The following is a 20,086-nucleotide window of genomic DNA, read 5'->3' as shown; positions in this document are numbered from 1 at the left end:
AAAACTGTGCAGAGCTGCGGCCCTTTTGGAACTGAGTTTGACACCTATGATTTAGATCATTTTATTTAAAACTTTTTTTTTTATAAATTCATCGACTCTGGGGTGATTTTGAGTATTAATTTGGCCATGACATTCTCTGTGTCGTTTCAGTAAATGGAATTATTTTTGATGACAAATCTTATTTTGACATATATATTTTGGATTTTTTTTTTTTAAATTTAACAATACACTCTGTGCACATTGACTACCCTTTCGTTATGTTGGGGGCAGTTTTTGCCCCATTTACTTCCATTATAATGAAATCTTTTGATTGCAAAGGCATTACACCATATAATTATGCTTTCTCTGTTGTTGGTGTTTTTTTACTGGAAGGTAAAATTTCAGAATGTTTTTTATTATGTAAAAAAATATTAATTATGATATGTTTTACAATATTCTTTTTTATTGATGTTTCAAGAGACGGAGGTGTTTTCTGCTTTTTTACATGAAGTATAGTAAAATAAAAAATATTTATTAATGTGTAACGCACAAGGGGGGGGGGGGGGGGGGTGTTGGTAGCACTAATAGCTCCTTTGTATAATTAGCACTTCCTGTGTGTATTGCCTCTTCTTGTTGCCTCCTAAATTGTGGACAAAGAGATGTGCTAAATGACGAAATGCAAATGAAACATCCAATCGAGAAATTAATTCAAGCCAATGACAAAGTTAATCATCAAACTTAACTCATAGTTTAATGTCATCTAGCTGCTATTGCAAATGTATTATTCAGTTACATATTAAAACACAATAATGAAATAAATGTATAAAAACTACACTACCTGACAAATTTCTATCTAAATTTTAGGAACAACAAATAACAACTTGTCTTCTAGTTGATCATTTGGTATGAGTGGCTTTTATGAAAGGCAAAGGCCTTTAGATTATGCTCATTTTACCAACATAAAATATGATCAAGCCTTGATTTTGAATTATTTAATTATGACAGTAAGGTCTGACTTTGTTTATACAAAAGTCTTGTCAATTAACAGAAATAATGTACAGTATAGAATATAAAGTCATGGTGCAGTGGAAAAATAATGCATATTGTGTATGACTCCCATGAGGAAGGACTGCATCCACACATCTCTGCAATGACTTAAATAACTTATTAATAAAGTTATCTTGAATGGCAAAGAAAGTGTTCTTGCAGGACTCCCAGAGTTCATCAAGATTCTTTAAATTCATCTTTAATGCCTTCTCCTCCATCTTACCCCAGACATGCTCAACAATGTTTATTTCTGGTGACTGAGCTGGCCAATCCTGGAGCACTTTGACCTTCTTTGCTTTCAGGAACTTTGATGAGGAGACTGAAGTATGAGAAGGAGCGCTATCCTGCTGAAGAATTTGCCCTCTCCTGTGGTTTATAATGTAATGGGCAGCACAAATGTCTTGATTCTCAGGCTGTTGATGTAGCCATCTACTCTGCAGATCTCTCGCACAACCTCATACTGAATGTAACCCCAAACCATGAATTTTCCTTCACCAAACTTGACTGATTTCTATGAGACTCCTGGGTCCATGTGGGTTCCAATAGGTCTTCTGCAGTATTTGTGATGATTGGGATGCAGTTCAACAGATGATTCATCAGAAAATCTACCTTCTGCTACTTTTTAATAATTAACTTGTAGTCAAGTTATTATTAGTTGCTATTAGAACTGGGATCGACAATTAGACTTTTGCCAGGTAGTGTGCAGACTAACTTAAATAAGAATAATAATAAACAAATAAATTTGAGCAATAATTAAAATAAAGATAACAGACAAGTATCTCATTATTTATATCTTAAAATGCTGTGCCCACAATTACAAAACCACAGTGTCGCATTTCACTCACATTGTCTTCAATAATGGTTATTTTGTAAGGCTGAAACACTGATGTAACCACTAACCATATGAAACGGCTCATAAACCTGCAGTCGTGTGAGTCAGTGCTGCTCTGACTCAGATCAGGTACTCTAATCTTGGATTTCTTTTCTCCCTCACATGCATGCGCATAGTTTCTTCCTTATCGCTTACTCTCGTCCTCAAACTGTGTCGTTTGTCAAGGATGTGGAGTTGTCATGGAAACCTTTCTCTCTGTCGCTATCTCTTTTCCTCCATCTTGCTGTCAGCGCTCGGTGTCATATCAGTGACACCAATACTGCGGGAAATTCATCTGATCATAAAACAACAAGCAACAGTGACCAGCCCATTTATTGCACAGCATGGATATCAGCTCTGCATAAAACATAAAGGGGAAACATTCCGCGTCACTTACCAATATGGACACTTTAATGTCTGTACAGAAGTGTACTAGTGTGTTGCCATAAATAGCAGTGAGTAAATATCCATATTCCCCCACTGTTGGCATTTCTTTAAAAGTCTGGCAAGGCCTGTGCGTGTAATTAGGTTTGCGTTTTGTAGACTGGGAGTTTCTACAGAGAGTTGGGAGCTCTCAAAGATGGATCTGCTTGTTTCCATAGAAGATAATGACTAAAGGAGCCAATTAAAAAGATGTCCGTGTGCATAGAAAGAGTAAGGCAATAGAGAAATCAGAGTCATTGAAAAATGATTTGGGTTGGGACAACATGAAGGAATTAAGTTATTACTAGTTAGTTAAGTTATTAGTAAAATTATTAGTTTTTTACAAATTTAAGTGGATTGAACATAAAACAATTAAGTTGTTCTGAAAAAACTTCAAGAATTTTGTAGTATCAGCTTATAATAAATAAGTAGTTCGAACAACCAGCTAACTTATTTTTTTTAGTGTAATAAAATATTAAAAATACATAAATTAAATAGGTTTTTAAATCAAATATTTTCTATTTAAATAACTAAATATAAGTCTGTTTGGGTAAGAATGTCGGTAAAAAACGTATTAAAAAATGCTAATAAGCTAGAGTAAAACTTAAAATACTCTGAACATTATAAGCTTATGATACTGTCACTGAATTGAACAGAGGCTTACAGGAGAATGAAGAACAAAAGAAATAAAAATGGTTCTGCGGATGAAAAAAAATGCTTCGAAAATTCTCTATAACTGAGTGTAAAAATTATTTATAAATAAATATTAATTTATTTATTTATTGACTTATTATTAAACATTTTTGCATTTAATCAGGGACGGGTTTATATTTATTTTTAACAAATAATTTTAATTAATTTAAAGTTTATCCAATTAAATTTTTGTATTTTAGTAAACATTTTAATTTATTTATTCAAATACTAGTTAAGGGCATAACGGTGGGGCAGTGGGTAGCGCTGTTGTCTCACAGCAAGAAGGTTGCTGGTTCAGGTGGGTTTCCCTTCAGGTGCTCTGGTTTCCCTCACAAGTCCAAAGACATGCACTATAGGTGAATTTAAGCTAAATTTCCTATGTGTGTGAATGAGTGTGTATGGGTGTTTCCCAGTGTTGGGTTGTGGCTCGAAGGGCATTCGCTGCATAAAATATGTACTGGATAAGTTGGTGCTTTATTCCGCTGAGGTGACCCCTGATTTATAAAGGGACTAAGCCAAAAAGAAAATGAACATTAAGTTTATTTCATTTATTATTTAATGTGGTGTCACAGTGGCGCTGTGGTTGGCATGATTGCCTCACAGCAAGAAGATTGCTGGTTCGAGTCTCTGCTGGGTCAGTTGGCATTTCTGTGTGTTTGCATGTTCTCCCATGTGTTTGCGTGGGTTTCCTCCAGCTGGATACGTTGGTGGTTCATTCCGCTGTGGCGACCCCTGATTAATAAAGGGACTAAGCTGATACGAAAACTAATGTATGAATGAGTTATTTAATGTTTCTTTATTTAGTTTCTATTATACTAATTAATGTGTGTTAATACACTGTAAAAAGCAGAGTTCCATACCACTCATTTATGTTTTCCCAACACAAATCAATTAAGTTAACTTAACAAATTTAAGTTTGGACTGAACATAAAACAATTAAGTTGCCCCCAAAAATACTAAGAATTGTGTTATTTCAGCTCATTTTAAACAAGTAGCTTGAACAAGCAGGGAAAATAGCTCATTTGAGTGCTCTGTAAAAAAGTCTGGGTTGTACACAAGAGATTTGTGTTGAGACAACATGAAGGAATTAAGTTAACTTTTAATTTTTGACTAAATTAAGTGGATTAAACATAAAACAATTAAGTTGTCCCAATAAAAACTCAAGAGTTGTGTTGTTTCAGCTTATTTTAAATAAGTAGTTTGAACAAGCACCAAACATTTTTTGAGAGTGTATTGTGATATAATTTTTAGATAATTTATTTTAATCCTTTTTTATATTTAGGAATTGGTGAAGCAAAATTAACCTGTGGCAAATTTTTGCAACCTATATTTCTCAAATAATAGGTATAATTATTATTACATTTAAGATATTTGTATTGAAAAACTCTAATAAGCAAGAGCAAACTTGAACATATTCTGAATAGTATAAGCCATTATATGCTGTCATTGAATTGAAGAGAGGCGCACAGGAGAAAGAGAAGAATGCCACATTCTTTTAAAGAACAAAAGAACCAAAAATGGCTTTTCTATGACATCACTGATAGAAAAAATAACAAAAAACATTTCACCTTCACTTTTAAGGGTGCACCAAAAAATTCTCATTTCCTCTCAGAAAGAAATCATGCTTTGGACTATAGTTCCTCTTATCTGCTGTGCTGACAGAATGACAGAAGGTCACCTGAACATCTGAGATATCTCTATAACTCACACCATCACACAGCTCCGTTAACCCAAAGGCTAATTGCTCCCGCAGCCAAAAACGGACATCCGTGAGCCCGTCTCGTCTCTCAACGTCATTCATGACCTTTCAAAACATGGAGAGAATAAAGTGACACTCTTTCCATGATGAGTGTGACAGAGACAAAGTGGGGAAAAATGTCTACATAAACTTTAATATATATTTGTATACATTTTAGCCATTGCTGTAGCTTTGCTGGAATTTACCTAGTTAATCTGCCTTTTATAAACACAACACATTGGATATCTTTAATCTAACTTTTAACTTGTAATTCTTTTTTGACATTATATTTAAGTGACAGAGACTCCATCAAATGGATAAAACAAATGGTAAAGTCCCATGAGCAAATGGTTTCTTTCTGAAACTGTAACTTAAAGAGATAGTTCCCCCAAAAATGAAAACTCATGTCATCATTCACTCACCTTTTACTTTGTTAAACACAAAGGAAGATATTTTGAAGAATGCTGAAAACCTGTAACCATTGACTTCCATAGTATTTGTTTTTCCTACAATGGAAGTCAATGGTTACAGGTTTTCAGCTTTCTTCAGAATGACTTTTGGAGAGTAAATAGTGAACCAATTTTCGTTTTTGGGTGAACTATCCTTTAATTTGACAACCTTTGTTTCTGCTATTGCTTTAAAATACAGCAAACACTTGAAAACAGATACACCAACAAATCTGTATTATTACTTATTATTGTTATGATTACCAGCGATCTGTGCAGATTGCTGGAATAAACTATTATTCATTCACTCTACTACTTGTTCTGCAGGTATGAACTACAGATCCCACCATCTACCACACACACACACACCAGTTCCAGTTCTCTCCCTGGTTAAACACACAGCTGATACTTGTAAGGAGTAATGACTACGACTATGTACCTCATTTTGACATACAATAGTCTTGTAGACTGTAAAGCTGCGGTCACACTGGACTTTTCATCCCATAGACTTCCATTCATACGCACACTAATGCAGCAGACGAAACACAGAAGGCTGTTATCTATCATGCACAATGTTATCAGCTATACTAATAGACTACAGATCTGTTTTTACATTACTGTGACCTTTAGGTTTAGGGGTGGGGTAGGGGTCAGACGTTAATAAAATATGCCCTTCTAGCCGCAACCCATCTCTGGGAAACATCCACACACACACACACATTCACACACACACTCATACACTACAGACAATTTAGCCTACCCAATTCACCTGTACCGCATGTCTTTGGACTGTGGGGGAAACCGGAGCACCCGGAGGAAACCCATGAGAATGCAGGGAGAACATGCAAACTCCACACAGAAACGCCAACTAAGCCGAGGATCGAACCAGCGACCCAGTGATCTTCTTGCTGTGAGGCGACAGCACTACCTACAGCGCCACTGCTTCGCCCAGGTTAATTATTTGCAATTTTCTATAAAAATATAAACAGCCAGTATTATTTCACAGTGACTTCAAGACAGTTTTTGTCTATTAAAAAGTATTTTATTAGTTGAGAAGACATTTAAAGTGATAGATTACCCCCCACAATTTGAAGTTTGAGATTTTCTGCTATTCATTAACTTCCATAGTTTTTGTTTTTCCTACTATGAATGTCAATGGCTAGCGGTTCCCAGCATTCTTCAAAATATCTTTTTTTTGTGTGTTGAACAGAAGTTAGATCATAAAAGTTTGAGGTTTGCCTTTATAAGTGATGTAAATGTGTCTGATAAAGAAATGCCCAACATGAGGAAACACTTGTTCATTTAATTGTTTTTTTAGTAAATCAATAAAACCAGCCACAGGCGTGGACACACAACAAACAGTTGATTTCATGAACTAGAGGTCAATAGATGCTACAGCGGTGCCTTGAGAACTGAATGAATTGAAGCTTTTTATAAACCATTGTGTCCCTTCTGTCTTATCAGAGGTGGAGAACCTTCATCCACACACACACAGATAAAGACAAACACTCATCCAAATGGCAAAGCGTCGGCCACTATTGCCTTTTGTGTGTCTAAATGTTATCGGTGTCACACGGCGTCTGCAATTATCGAGCGTTCAGAGGTTTCCTGCAAACATGAGGGCTTCATGGACGCTTACTTTATTGCAGATCTCAGTATTGCGGATGGGCTTCACTATTTGAGGGTTTTCTGTGAGAAATGAGTCACTATTGCTGCCTTCCTGGCTGATTACATTATAGACTGCTGGGAAATGAAAACCAATAGAGGGAGGATGTAAATAAAAAAGGTGGCAGAAGTGGCCGTTACTTTATGACGACGCAGCCTGCCTCCTGCAAACAACGCTAAATCGTTTGACAGATGGTTTAATGGTCTCTTTGTAGAAATGATCTCTACAGAAAGAAAAAATCTTTCTGTGGCAATTATTTATATTACTACTTTCTTGAAAAGTAATGTTTGAATTAAGTATACATATAAAGAGGCTGTATGAAATTAGTCATTTTTTATTTATACATTTTTGAGTATTTTTTAAAATTCAATTAATGAAAACAACATAAAAAGTAAATTGAAAGCGAATTTATTTATGACAATAACCTGCAAAAAAAATAAAAAATAAATAAATACACACACACACACACACACACACACACACACACACACACACACACACACACACACACACACACACACACACACACACATATATATATACACTGTAAACGATTTCTTGTTAAATTAACAGTAAGTTACTGGCAACAATTATCCAGTAGCTGCTGTATTTCATAAAACAGTAACATTACTGTAATACTAATTACATTAGTATTACATTTACTGTAAAATGTAATACATCATTTTACTGTTGTTGATTTTTACTGTAACACCAATTACAGTAGTGATACACATACTGCAAAACTGAAAACAGTATTTTATTGTACATTTTTACCATGAAGAACTACGGTATTTTAACGTTACTTTCATTATTACTGTATAGTATTTTACAGTTATTAAATGTTATTTTATTTTATTTAATAGTGCTACTTTATAATGGGTAAAAAAAAGTTCAAAAATTGCACAAGTGTTATTTTAACTGTTCAAGAAATACAAGAAAAATAAAGAAACTGAAACTTTAACTTCACAATAAAGGTTTATTGTGTAAACCATGCTAAAACAGTAGCAATTATTCAATATAACAAAGCAACAGAACCCTAATAAACAATTGATCATTAAAACCAGTCAACAATTAATGCATCAAAAATTATTACAATTTTAAAAACAGGTGAAAATACTGCTACAAGACAGGAAATGATGAAGGTCAAATGATGTGGAAAGGGACAGTGAAAAAGGGCAGCAGCACTTCTGATGATCCTGCAAAAATGACAAGCAAAATCAATCACTAAAGTAAAAACTGATCATCCCTCAAACCATTTAATTCATTCAGAAACGAAACACTGCACTGTTGTTTTTATATATATATATATATATATAAATATATATAACAGTTATAATATATATAACAGTTTTTTTTAATTGTTTTTGTTGGTGAAATACAGTTTGTTGTCAATTCGAAATTACACTAACGTTAATGGGGAAAAGATCAGCGGGCATTGTTCTTGAAGATCGCTAGTCAGGTGTCCACACAGGTGTGTAAAAAATAAAGTCTCATCTTAACTTAATGTCCGACTCTGTATAGCTCGAATATCTGATTCCATGATCACACTACTAGTGCTTCCACGGATTTAAGAGGGGTAAACACAGTTCATTCTCACTTTAAGAGGCTACATATTTAAAATTAAATAAATAAAAATAATCTAATTTAACGTGACTAATGTTAATTAAATACTTTTAGGCTTTTAACACGTATAAATCCACTTCTAACTTACAGATAAGATTGCGTTAGAGAACATAAAAGCTGTGGGTGATTTTTTAAAATAATACTAATGATGAGTTACTGATATTTGGTTTGCATAAAACAAAGTAATCACTAAGCATTCATTTTTGGCAAAATCTGCAGAGAGGCTCAGCGACACGAGGAAATGTGTTAAAGTTGAGTAGAGAACTTAAGAGCAGTCTAGCCTACTTCATGAAATGTTTGTGGTAATATTCTGCTGTCAATTCGTATTACTGTATTTTAATATGCAGCAGTGATGGCATGTCAGCGAGACAAATAAACATTTTATCGAGTCATTTCATACAATTTATTTATTTATTTATTTTTTTATACAAACTCTCTAGTGACATTTCCTCAAACTAAATCATCATGACGTTACTGTGCACAGCATCAGTAAAACGTTGAGAATAATTTAAATACTTAATTTTTTAAAACAGTCACTGCTGATTAGAAACTAACATTAAAGCTAAGCTTACAGAAATCCTGTATGCATGACAATATAAAGATGTATTACTCACTGATCTCGAAGCACTTCCAGGTCATCAGAGATGTAGACAGGACAGAATGTGTGCTATCAAATGAGCTCTTGTGCAGCCTTTGTTGGACATCCAGGTAGTATGTTCACCCACACTGTAAGAAACAAAAACAGAAACAATTTATTAAAATGTGAGGGATAGTAAACATGTTTGGTCTACAGAGAGAAGAAAATGTTTACTTTAAGCATTGATCCTAATGAATCTATTCCAGAATTACATTTAACCTTATCACGGAAACAGCATTTTTGAGCTTTTAGACCAGGGGTGCTCAACCTTGTTTGCTTTAAATTAGAATTAAAACAATAAATCTCTATGTCAAATAAAATACTTCAGATCTAAATAAAGCAGGTGCTTTTACCTAAAGGTTCCTTCCCTCCAGTTAGTTTGGCTGCAAATCCCTCCACATCTGTGCTTTATTCGGTTCTTGTCTTAAGAGTAACTGGTGTCACATTCCAGGTTCATCACAATCTGGGCTAGAAAGACAATATGGCAAAAGACAAGACATATAAAAATAAGTCTCAGAATAAAATATTTAAAAGGATAGTTTACTTTTTTGCCACCATTACTCCATGTGTTTTAAATCCGTTTAAATTTCTGTTAAACACTAAAGCAGATATTTTGAAGAATGTTAGTAACCAGTAACTATTGACATCCATATTTGAACCAAATTTCTTTAAAAATACGAGTTTGTGTTCAACGGAACAAATTAAATGTATAACTATTTTGAAACAAGTGGAGGATGCCAAAGATGCTATTATTTTCATTTTGGGGTGAACTGTCCCTTCAATTCAAGTGTCAAGCAATAGTCATAAAAACTGATGTGTCGCTTGAGGAAAACTAAATCAAGTACTTTCTTTGAACAAGCAGAATCATTATGCCATTGTATTCAGTGATTCTCTTTTACATTTTCCCACTATAAAACGATAGCTTCACCATGCAATCTATGTTAACACAAAAATGAATAGCATAAAATAACATATTGAACTAAAATTACAGTTTCCAGGCTGTTTGAAAAAAAAAAAAAAAACACATACGCCCAGTAAAATTGCTAATAAACACAAAGACAACAGTTATAGAAAAAAATGTTTGTCTAATATTTACTCAGCAATTGGTAGGCAAATAGCATAGCCGTGGCTGTTTTAACACCAGATTTTTTTATCTTAGGGACTGCTGGAAGAAGAAAAAGAGGTTGTACATGAAACTCCTTACAACAAATCTGTGAACAACTTGACATTTAAAAATCTAATCAAAATGAGGAAGACATCAACATTACCTTGAATAATCAAGTGAGGAGAGATTGGTAGCATCAGTTTTTCAACATCAATTACTGTAGCTGAAAAACAGATAAATATAATAAGAGTAAAATAAGACTTAACATTAATTAATCTAAATCTATGGTACAACCATACCAATCTGAATGGGGTTAAAATACATTTGTACACAAATCATTCCCTGACCCCATCAATTTCTCTAAGATTAGGATGGATATATATATATATATATATATATATATATATATATATATATATATATATATATATATATATATAGTGATGATGACTTTGGCTTATATCTGTGTACTCAGAACGTACACTCACTTCAGGTACACCTGAACACCAAAAATTAAATGTACAGTTAATGACACACTATACATCAAGCTCATTAACATTATTGAGAAATAGACAATTAATATGTATTTTGTTAATATTAACGTTAGCTTAAAATAATTCAACTGCATTTAATTTTCAGCTCCATTTAATAAAACAGTTAAGACTCATTTCATTATGAGTTTAGTTTAAATAACTAACTTACAGTTGAAAAATTTAACCATAATGATAGCTTAGTCATAATGACTATGTGAAGACCAGAGCTTACCTTAACGGTAAACGTTTAACTTTTCATGGTGACTTCGCCTTCATCTCAGTGTTGTGCTGAAATAGAGAATTCATTAATGCCGTTACAATAAGTTAAAGTTATGTTTTTTCAGGTAACTTAACGTATGGTCAAAAACTCACTCAAGATAAACTCACTGTATCTAATACCTCGCAAACACTACAATGACCGCCTGGCGTTTGTTATTTCTTGTTTAAAATACCGTTTGTTAACGGATAGCGTCACATACGAACCTACAACTAATGTCACTTGGTTAATTCTTTTAAATTACACACACAATACACAGAAATACTTATAAAACAACCCTTCAACGGACAGAATTTGACTTTAAAACACTTACCGAGGATGAATTCGCTGGATGAAAGACGACAGGTGAATTTCAAATTAGGAGAGCCGTTGCCTGCATGTCGAGTCGTGTCCGTTCGGTTCTATGAATCGGCTCCTTAGTGAACAGTAAAGAATCGAATCCGCCTAAAACCGATTCCTTTTTGTATATGATTCATTACTATTTCGTTATACTGCTTGGCCACACGCATTTATACACTAATTATACACTAATTGCATATTGCTGAATGTGCTTGTGAACACGTGTGATCAAATAATTCCCGAGCAAACGGTTCAATTCGGTTCAATACGATTCAGAGTTGCTCGAGTGCTGAACCGAACCAGTGCAAACGTGATATTGATTACAATATAGTAACATTGTTTTTTATTCACTTTACCAGCGAAATTATTACATATATCTGACCTTGACAATAAGAATAAAGTTCGTTTGAAGTGTTTTGAGAATTATATATAAATATTTTTTTTTTCTCCCAGAATTCATTTCACATCTACAAGCAAATGGTAATGGCGGATGAGAAAGCCCAGCTAATATTATAAATATTGCGTTTAATATGTCACGAAATGAAATTTTAACAGTGTTTCATGCGAGAATGTAGTTCTTACAAACTCAAATCTGTGGTTTATTTATTGATATCATGCGTAAATTTTAAGCGTGCTTTGCCGATAGCGGAGATTCTGACCTCCAGGGTGTCCATCATCACTCATGTATCCGGCGAAACGAGGTTATAATCGGCTAGACATGTGCGACTTGCCCCGGTCTTAGATGGCTCTATAATGAATGTGTTATAAAATTTAGTTTTAACCGTTTTTCATGCGGGAATGTAGTTGTTTTTAACTCAAGTCTGTGGTTTATTTATAGAGATGGTGGTTATTTTAAAATATTGTTTTGAAAATGCGGAGATATGTGACCTCCATGGTGATGACGGGTGCCCTAACCTCATGAATCCGTTTAAAGCAGGCTGGTCATTATGACATTTAAGCTGACTTTGGTTTCATGATGAATCAATTACTTTTGTTCCAGTTTACGTTTTGGTTAAGCACAAAGTTATGTTGATTAAAAATGATTTAATATTTTCATGTTAACCTTATAAAATTAAGGTGCAGTACACCCAAAAATGGAAAACCAGGGGACAGTTTTATGCACCGAACAGTCTGAAGAAACTGGTTATTTTATTTTTCTTCACAAAATACTTTGTCAAAAAATAAAATAAACATAATAATAATAATATAAAGTGTGTGTAGAGTTTTTCATGGTCATTTGCAGTACTGTATTTAGATGCACAGTAACTGATTTTTTCCCAAAATTCATTGTAAAATCTGCAGTAGCATACTGTTAATCATGTTCACAGTATGGAAATGTTGAGAATACATTATCATGCTGTGAAAACAGCAATATATACAGTAACACACTGTACACAGCTTATACAGTAAACAACTGTTGAGAAATGCAGTATAATACCGTGAAAACAACAGAAATCGTTTACAGTGTATATATAAAACTGAACCGCATGGATAGTGTGCCACCTGCTGGAATTGCATGGTAAAGTGTTTATTTTCTGGCATACATTTGGAATTAGCATTCAATTTATTTCAAGTTTATTTGTGTGGCGTTTTTCACAATATTTATTCTTCCAAAGCAGTTTTACAAAAAGGTGCCCATTGTTACTACATTACAGTCCAAATAAAACAAGTTAAGAAGTTATGTATAGGTTGGATAGTATATAAACAGCAGGCAGTTATAAAGAATAGTGTCCTTTCAAAAAGGTGATGTCTATGTGTATAATTATATATTCCTAAATAATATGGTCTTCCTAGAGCGAAAGGCCCAGCCTAAAATTTAAAAGGCATCTATAGCTTGTATTCATTCATACAATTGTATTGCTTGAAAAGAATATATTTCTAAGTCTAAAATATTATTTGGAAAATAATATCCCCATTTAGTATTAGAGTATTATTATTATTATTCATTCACTTCCATTTCGGCTTAGTCCCTTTATAAATCTGGGGTTGCCACAGTGCAATGAACCGCCAACATATCCAGCATATGTTTACTAGCCAAAATTAAGGTCATTAAGTTCAAATTATTAGGTCAAAATTATTAGCCCCTTTAAGCTATATATGTTTTCACTAGACTACAGAACAAACTATTATGTTTAGAAATGTGTTGACAAAATCTGCTTTCCGTTAAACAGAAATAGGGGAAAAAAATAAACAGGGGGGCTTATAATTCAGGGTGTTAAATAATTCTGATTGCAACTGCTTATATACTTTTAAACTAAATAAGCTTTGGGCTTAATCATACATTTTGTCACAGGAAGTGAACTGAAGTGTGAAAAACAAGAGAAAACTGTCCTATACCTGTGTGAGTCAGCAGCAGTTTTCTCTGGGTGTATACTCTTCAACTAGAGCTCAAGAATGCTGGCAGGAGATCTTACAAGAGCATTTCCTGCAATATCTGCTGCTCCTGCTGGAAAACACAGAACCTCTTTCATGCAGGAGGGGATAATGGTTGGTTTTCTCTTTTCTTTTTTCTTCCGTGCCTAAGGAAAGCAATAACCAGAACAATTCAGACAGATAAGCACTGAAAACATGTTATTCCAAAGGCAATATTCTTACATACAGTAAGTCTGGTTTACACCTAGATTTTTAAAAATTCTTTTTTGTGGAAGTTGAAACACATTTAAACATGAGCATTTACACTACAAAAGCAATCTTACCGAATGAGTTTTTTGTCCTTTCCCTTGGTATTGAATGGATTTAATATCAACTGTATTTTCCCTTATGTGGTTTAAATGCTTTACAAGTTTCCTATTTGTGTTAAACACAAAAGAAGATATTTTGAAAAATGCTGTTCTGTTCAACAAAAGAAATCAACTCAAATATGTTTTAAATAAGTAAAGGGAGTAAAAATGGCACAATATTTCATTTTTGAGTGAACTATCCCTTTAAAATCTACTTTTGCTAACATGCTCACATATGGACAATGCTAAATAGGTAAAAATGGGGTTTTAAATTATAGTTTGTCAATGTTCAACCATTACCAGTGGCAAAATATAAAAAGTACAATGTTGTCTTACCAGGCCTGAATCTAACAAAACCCCAAAGCAGAAACAAACAACAACAAACCAACTGTCCATTGCATTTATATGTAAACTGTACATTTAATACACAATATGTTATCAAAATGTATATCAAAAATGAGCATAAATACAGTACAACTGTCAATAGACCTATAGAAAAGTTGTCAAAAGAGGACAAATGTAATGGATTAAAACACCAGAATGTAAAATCGAATGTAGACAGAATGTAAACAGGGCCTTCGGCTATCTCTAGAAGTGGTTGAAAGAGGACAAATTATGTTTTGGTTGTGATCAGACTAATGAAATTGCATGGTAGACACGATGTTCTCTAGATCAGTTCTCTAGATGTGCTGGTTGCACTGTTAAATGATTCCCACATAGACTGAATATCTGGCACGATTATCTAAGAACCCCTATAATGGTGAAAACCATAATAGAGGTGGTCAAATGTATATTGATTTGATCTATTATTTTAATTATTAATATTAATTTAGATACAAATCAGAGCAAACTATTTCTCACTATTTTAAGGGCTGAACCCAAGCGTTGATTAGGGGGGTTATAAATTAAAACAGTATGTAAAAGTGATTGTTTCTCCCTCAACCTGTCTACGAATCAACCAAAACACAGGTCCTTGTAAACAGGGCCTTCGGCTATCTCTAGAAGTGGTTTAAAGTGGACAAACTCACAATGTTTTGGTTGTGATCAGACTGATAAAACTGCATAGGAGACACTTACGATGTTCTCTAGATCAGTTCTCTAGATCTGCTGGTTTCAGACTGTTGAATGATTCTCACATTGAGTGATTGGTGTGATTATCTAGGAACCCCTGTAATGCTATAAACTGTAATAGGGATGGTCAAATATATATTCATTTGATCTATTATTTTTATTATTAATATTACTTTAGATACAGATAGTGAATGTTTCTCCCACAACTTGTAGACTAATCAACCAAAACACACAGAACAGGTCCTTATAAACAGGGCCTTCGGCTATCTCTAGGAGTGGTTTAAAGGGGACAAACTTACAATGTTTTGGTTGTGATCAGACTGATAAAACTGCATAGTAGACACTTTCAATGTTCTCTCGGTTCTCTAGATCTGCTGGATTCAGACTGTTGAATGATTCTCACATTGATTGATTGGAGTGATTATCTAAGAACCCCTGAACCGTAATAGAGGTGGTCAAATGTATATTGATTTGATCTAATATTTTAATTAATAATATTATTTTAGATACAAATCAGAGCAAACTATTTCTCACTATTTAAAGGGCTGAAGGGGGAGTAAAGCGTTGATTAGGGGGTAATGAATTAAAACAGTAGATGTAAAAGTGAATGTTTCTCCCTCAACCTGTAGACTAATCAACCAAAACACACAGAACAGGTCTTTGTAAACTTCGGCTATCTCTAGAAGTGGTTGAAAGTGGACAAACTCACAATGTTTTGGTTGTAATCAGACTGAAAAAATTGCATAGACACTTACGATGTTCTCTAGATCTGCTGGTTTCAGACTGTTGAATGATTCTCACAGTGATTGATTATTGTGATTATCCAAGAACCCCTATAATAGTATAAACCATAATAGGGGTGGTCAAATGTATAATGACTTGATCTAATATTTTAATTATTAATATAAGATATAAAAGTGAATGTTTCTCCCTCAACCTGTCGACTAATCAACCAAAACACACAAAACAGGTCCTTGTAATCAGTTTCTTCAATTACCTCTTGTTAGATCACATTCTCCACACAAGATCCAGCCCCAGAAACCAGATCTTGTCAGGAAATGTCATTTTCTCCATGTATTTGGACAACAAATCAGCAGAGTTTCCAAACCTGTTAACCAGTATTCGACTAAATTAACATATCAATATAGGAGTTGGCTGTGGATGGAAGCTAGAGAGGAGCAGAAGCAGAAGACGAATTGATGATAATAAAAAAGCAGGGTTTATTGAATAGTCTTAGTTGCATGTGTTTTAATGTGCTCTCAATGATATGCAGCACAAAAATAACAAATGTTATTATACATTAGGCCATATGACCTTGAATTAGATACATGCCCTCATATCTCATATCAGCGGAGAGGAACATTTCATGAAAAACCATCAAAATAAGACTAAACAATGGAAAAAGCACTAAAAGCAGAGCAAGAAATAAGAAATATGAATGAATGAATTAGAAATATGAATCAAATAAATGGATGACTGAATAAATAACTAAGATTTATAATTGATAACCATGAAATAATATAAACCACAAATATAGCAACAAAACATAATAGAATATTGAATTGATTTCATTTAAAGTACACACAGGTTATCACAAGATTCTGCACTCTGGAATTGGTTGAAAATGGACAATCTCAATGTTTTGGTTGTGATAAGGCTGACATAAATGCATCTTAAGCTGTATCCATTTTTCGGTGATTGAGAAAACATTTTCACGCTTTAGGTCTATAATCTGCATAGGTGTCCTTGTTTTAACTGCATTGCGTGCGCAGAATTCCTCAGAATTTCTCCTTTGTGTTTTGTTGAAGAAACAGACATGAGTCATCCTGAGCATTGAGTAAATGACGATAATAGAATGAACTATTGCTTTAAGACAGGGAGGGAGAAAGGAAGCGTTAAAGGAGGTGTGGCACTGTTTGAGTCAGCAGAAACAACATACTGTAGGCAACACATTCAAATCCAGGAATAAAATAATAAAAAACATCCAGTAATGGTAGTTCAAGAAATCCAAAAGATCCAAGAAAACAAATGCTGTTTTAGTAGTAACATGCACACACAACAGGTACACAACAAAGCCTCAAAACTAAAGTAAATTCATAGTGACATTTTGCAAATTGCAAACAGACTTTGATTTAAACCTCCTTAAAGCCTCTGGCACCGACTCTTTAACACTCTGCAGGAGGAGCAAACACAAGCCCACTTCTGGTGAAAACGAAGCTAAAGCTGCGTGCTGTTTTTAAAGTCAGTGATCTTATTCTTCAGACATGCCGCACAAAAAGAGATGTCATGGTCGTAAGAAAAACAAAAAGGAGGTATGGTTTTTCTTATGCAGTTCACACTGGCTTGTAGTATTCTGATAGCTACTGTTCAAATAAGCTAATGTGCAGTTGTGCATAAAATCATTTTTTTTTTTTAAATATTGTTGTTGTTAGTTTAATCTAATAGAATACTGATTCATGCATGTTGAATAATTTATTATTGTTACTTTGAATTTGAAGTTAAGGTTAGTAATGTTCTGACTCTGAACTGATTCCTTAAACTGTTCTCAAGTGTCACAGGATTTAACTATTGTTCTTTGACTTATTGCTCTTTCCTGTACAACAATTCATCTGTAAAAACCTTTAGATAAATTGAAAACCGCAGTAGTCCAGTTTGGAAATTAATGACTCTTTAGTAGACTCTTTGGTGATTCAAACCCTTCAACGCCACTAGTGTGAAATGATTCTCGAACGACTGGTTCTTTTAGGAACCGGTCCTCTTAGTGAATCAAAGTTGTTCTAGCTATGTCCCAGATGGCACATTATACACTTTGCACTTATGCACTATTTACTTATGCACTTACACACTCAACAGCATAGTATATGAATTTAGTGTCGTTCTAAATAAAACACTATTGTTTTTTTACTAAGGGGAAATTTGAACCATTTCCCTGATGATGTTTGACGGTTGCCAAATTAGTGAACCAAATAATACCAAATAATACCTGCCATGAGTATAACCACATTCACTATTGGGAGGTGGTATAATCACTATTGTAGGAGAATTTCTTTCAAAATCCAAAGTAAAGTAATCCAACATGTCTGCCTGAAAGCTCCGCCCCTTCCGCTACCTGAGCAAAGCAGCGATCCATAAGTACGTAAAGTGTCCACCCTTCATTTTAACAGCTGAATAAGTGCATCATCCGGGTAATTAAAGTGCACTTATTCTTTTGAGAGTTTTCAGTGTGAAAGCACTACTTACACTGGCTGTTTCTCAATTCCAAGAACGCAGAGAATGGTCTTGCATTCTTGAAGAGATCGGTCTTGAAAGGTGTCCTCGGAAGAACGAACTCCGGAGACCGCAAGAACAGAGAACGCGTCCTGTGAGAAATGAGATGCTGCGTTGTTCCTGATAGTCACATGACCTTCAAGTGTTTTTAATGGAAAATTATTTAAACATTACAGCATTCATACAGGGATTTATTGTTTTTCCCCTTTTTAAAATATATACTATGCATAAAAACATTATAAATATACGTTGCACAATACAAATAAAATAGATTTTAATACGAATTTCAGCAAATAAACACCCTTAATGTGTTTATTCCTTTATTAAGATGTCCATGGTAATGTTTATATTCACCATCTCATTTAGGGAAACTCCTGAGGTAAATAAGTCATGTCTCTGAACTTTTATTATAAATCTATTTAAAATGCTGCACTTCCCACCTCCAGTCACAATGACTTCTGGGACTTCTAGAGCGAGATCGGTGCCAAGTCTGCATCGGTGTGTCCTCAATATCAAGAACACATCCGGGAAGTTTAACGCATACTCTGTTCTTGCGGTCTAGAGTATTGGAACTGAACTTTGGCAGCTGATGATGACAATACACGAGGATGCAAGACTGAATGCATATTAAGAAACAGCCACTATTTACACTACAAAATGGCGTAAAATAGTGCATGAGTATGCAATTTGAGACACTCCTCTGTTTTCGTATGAGTCGTTCTTTTTAGTTAACGTTACCTCACATATGAATCACTCGAAGCAGTTATTGAATTCATTTGACTCGCCTATGAACACTTTTACCAATATCTTCATATCCATAGTAATTTATAAACTTTGAGTTTGATTTTTCCTTTTCCTTCGGAATTTTCCGTTTTTTTCTTTTTTAGTTGCTCAACCAATTTCCGGTTTCTGTAAAACATGTCATCACTTCCCGCCAAATTACGTGTTTTTTAAACGCTATTTTACTACGGAAGCCTTCAACCGACTACCAGGATGAGCGTCACGTGCAGATAGTTATCAAAAGGTAGGATTTATGTACACAAACCTATGGCATTACGAGCAAAATAATGTGTTTTGTTTTAGGCCTATCTGTTTGGTTAAATGTTTTGTACTATAGCAGTGCGCAGGTTCAAAGGCTTTTTGAAGCAAAACTCTCACATTATGCTCTTTTAGCATATGCCACTACAAAGAAGCCTTATCTTTGTATTTGCGTTTCAATTAAAGTAGCCTACCTGGTTTAGAAACATAGAAAACACACCTAAATAACCAGAGTTGCGCAATCACTACTAAAGAATGCTTGTGTTGTAAGTCCTGACTGTAATTGCGCCTCTGCATATTTTTTTAAATGCGCAATGCAAATTGAGCTTCGCTTCACATTGCTATGCAATGCAAAAGAGCACACTTGCAAGATAAACCGCCCGATCGTATATTTACTGTAATTATCGGTGCAGTCCTGGTACCCATGCACACTCGCGGGAGTGGCTTTATCTGAGAAAAAAGACAGCAGCATACCTCAGTTGAATGAAAGAAGCTGGCGAGCTCGAGTCGAGGGGGACTTAAGCAAACTTTCTATCCTTCACGCACCATGGCGTACGCAATGTATTGGGCGCGCAACGTAAGTAGATCCTCCACATGTTTTTGAGCTGCACAA

General features: G+C 34.3%; 2 protein-coding genes across 7 annotated transcripts in view; one reads left to right on the top strand and one right to left on the bottom strand.

Annotated features, from left to right (window-relative positions):
* gtf3c5 (general transcription factor IIIC, polypeptide 5) overlaps window positions 1-20,086 on the bottom strand; it is a 678,526-nt gene that overhangs the window by 369,898 nt on the left and 288,542 nt on the right. The window lies entirely within an intron of this gene.
* The window catches only part of cast (calpastatin), an 89,720-nt gene continuing 89,584 nt past the window's right edge, over window positions 19,951-20,086 (top strand). For 5 of the 6 annotated variants that reach the window (XM_021468879.3, XM_073934823.1, XM_073934820.1 and 2 more), the window contains exon 1: window positions 19,951-20,050. In XM_021468879.3, coding sequence (XP_021324554.1) covers window positions 20,021-20,050 — 30 coding nt within the window. In that variant the 5' untranslated portion in view covers window positions 19,951-20,020. The remainder of the gene's footprint in view (window positions 20,051-20,086) is intronic. The other variant, NM_001130591.2, reaches the window with a different exon arrangement.

This window comes from Danio rerio, chromosome 21, assembly GCF_049306965.1.
Source record: "Danio rerio strain Tuebingen ecotype United States chromosome 21, GRCz12tu, whole genome shotgun sequence".
In the NCBI taxonomy this organism is placed as follows: domain Eukaryota; kingdom Metazoa; phylum Chordata; class Actinopteri; order Cypriniformes; family Danionidae; genus Danio; species Danio rerio.
Note: the sequence above shows the minus strand (reverse complement) of the source record. Positions and strands in the feature narration are given on the sequence as shown.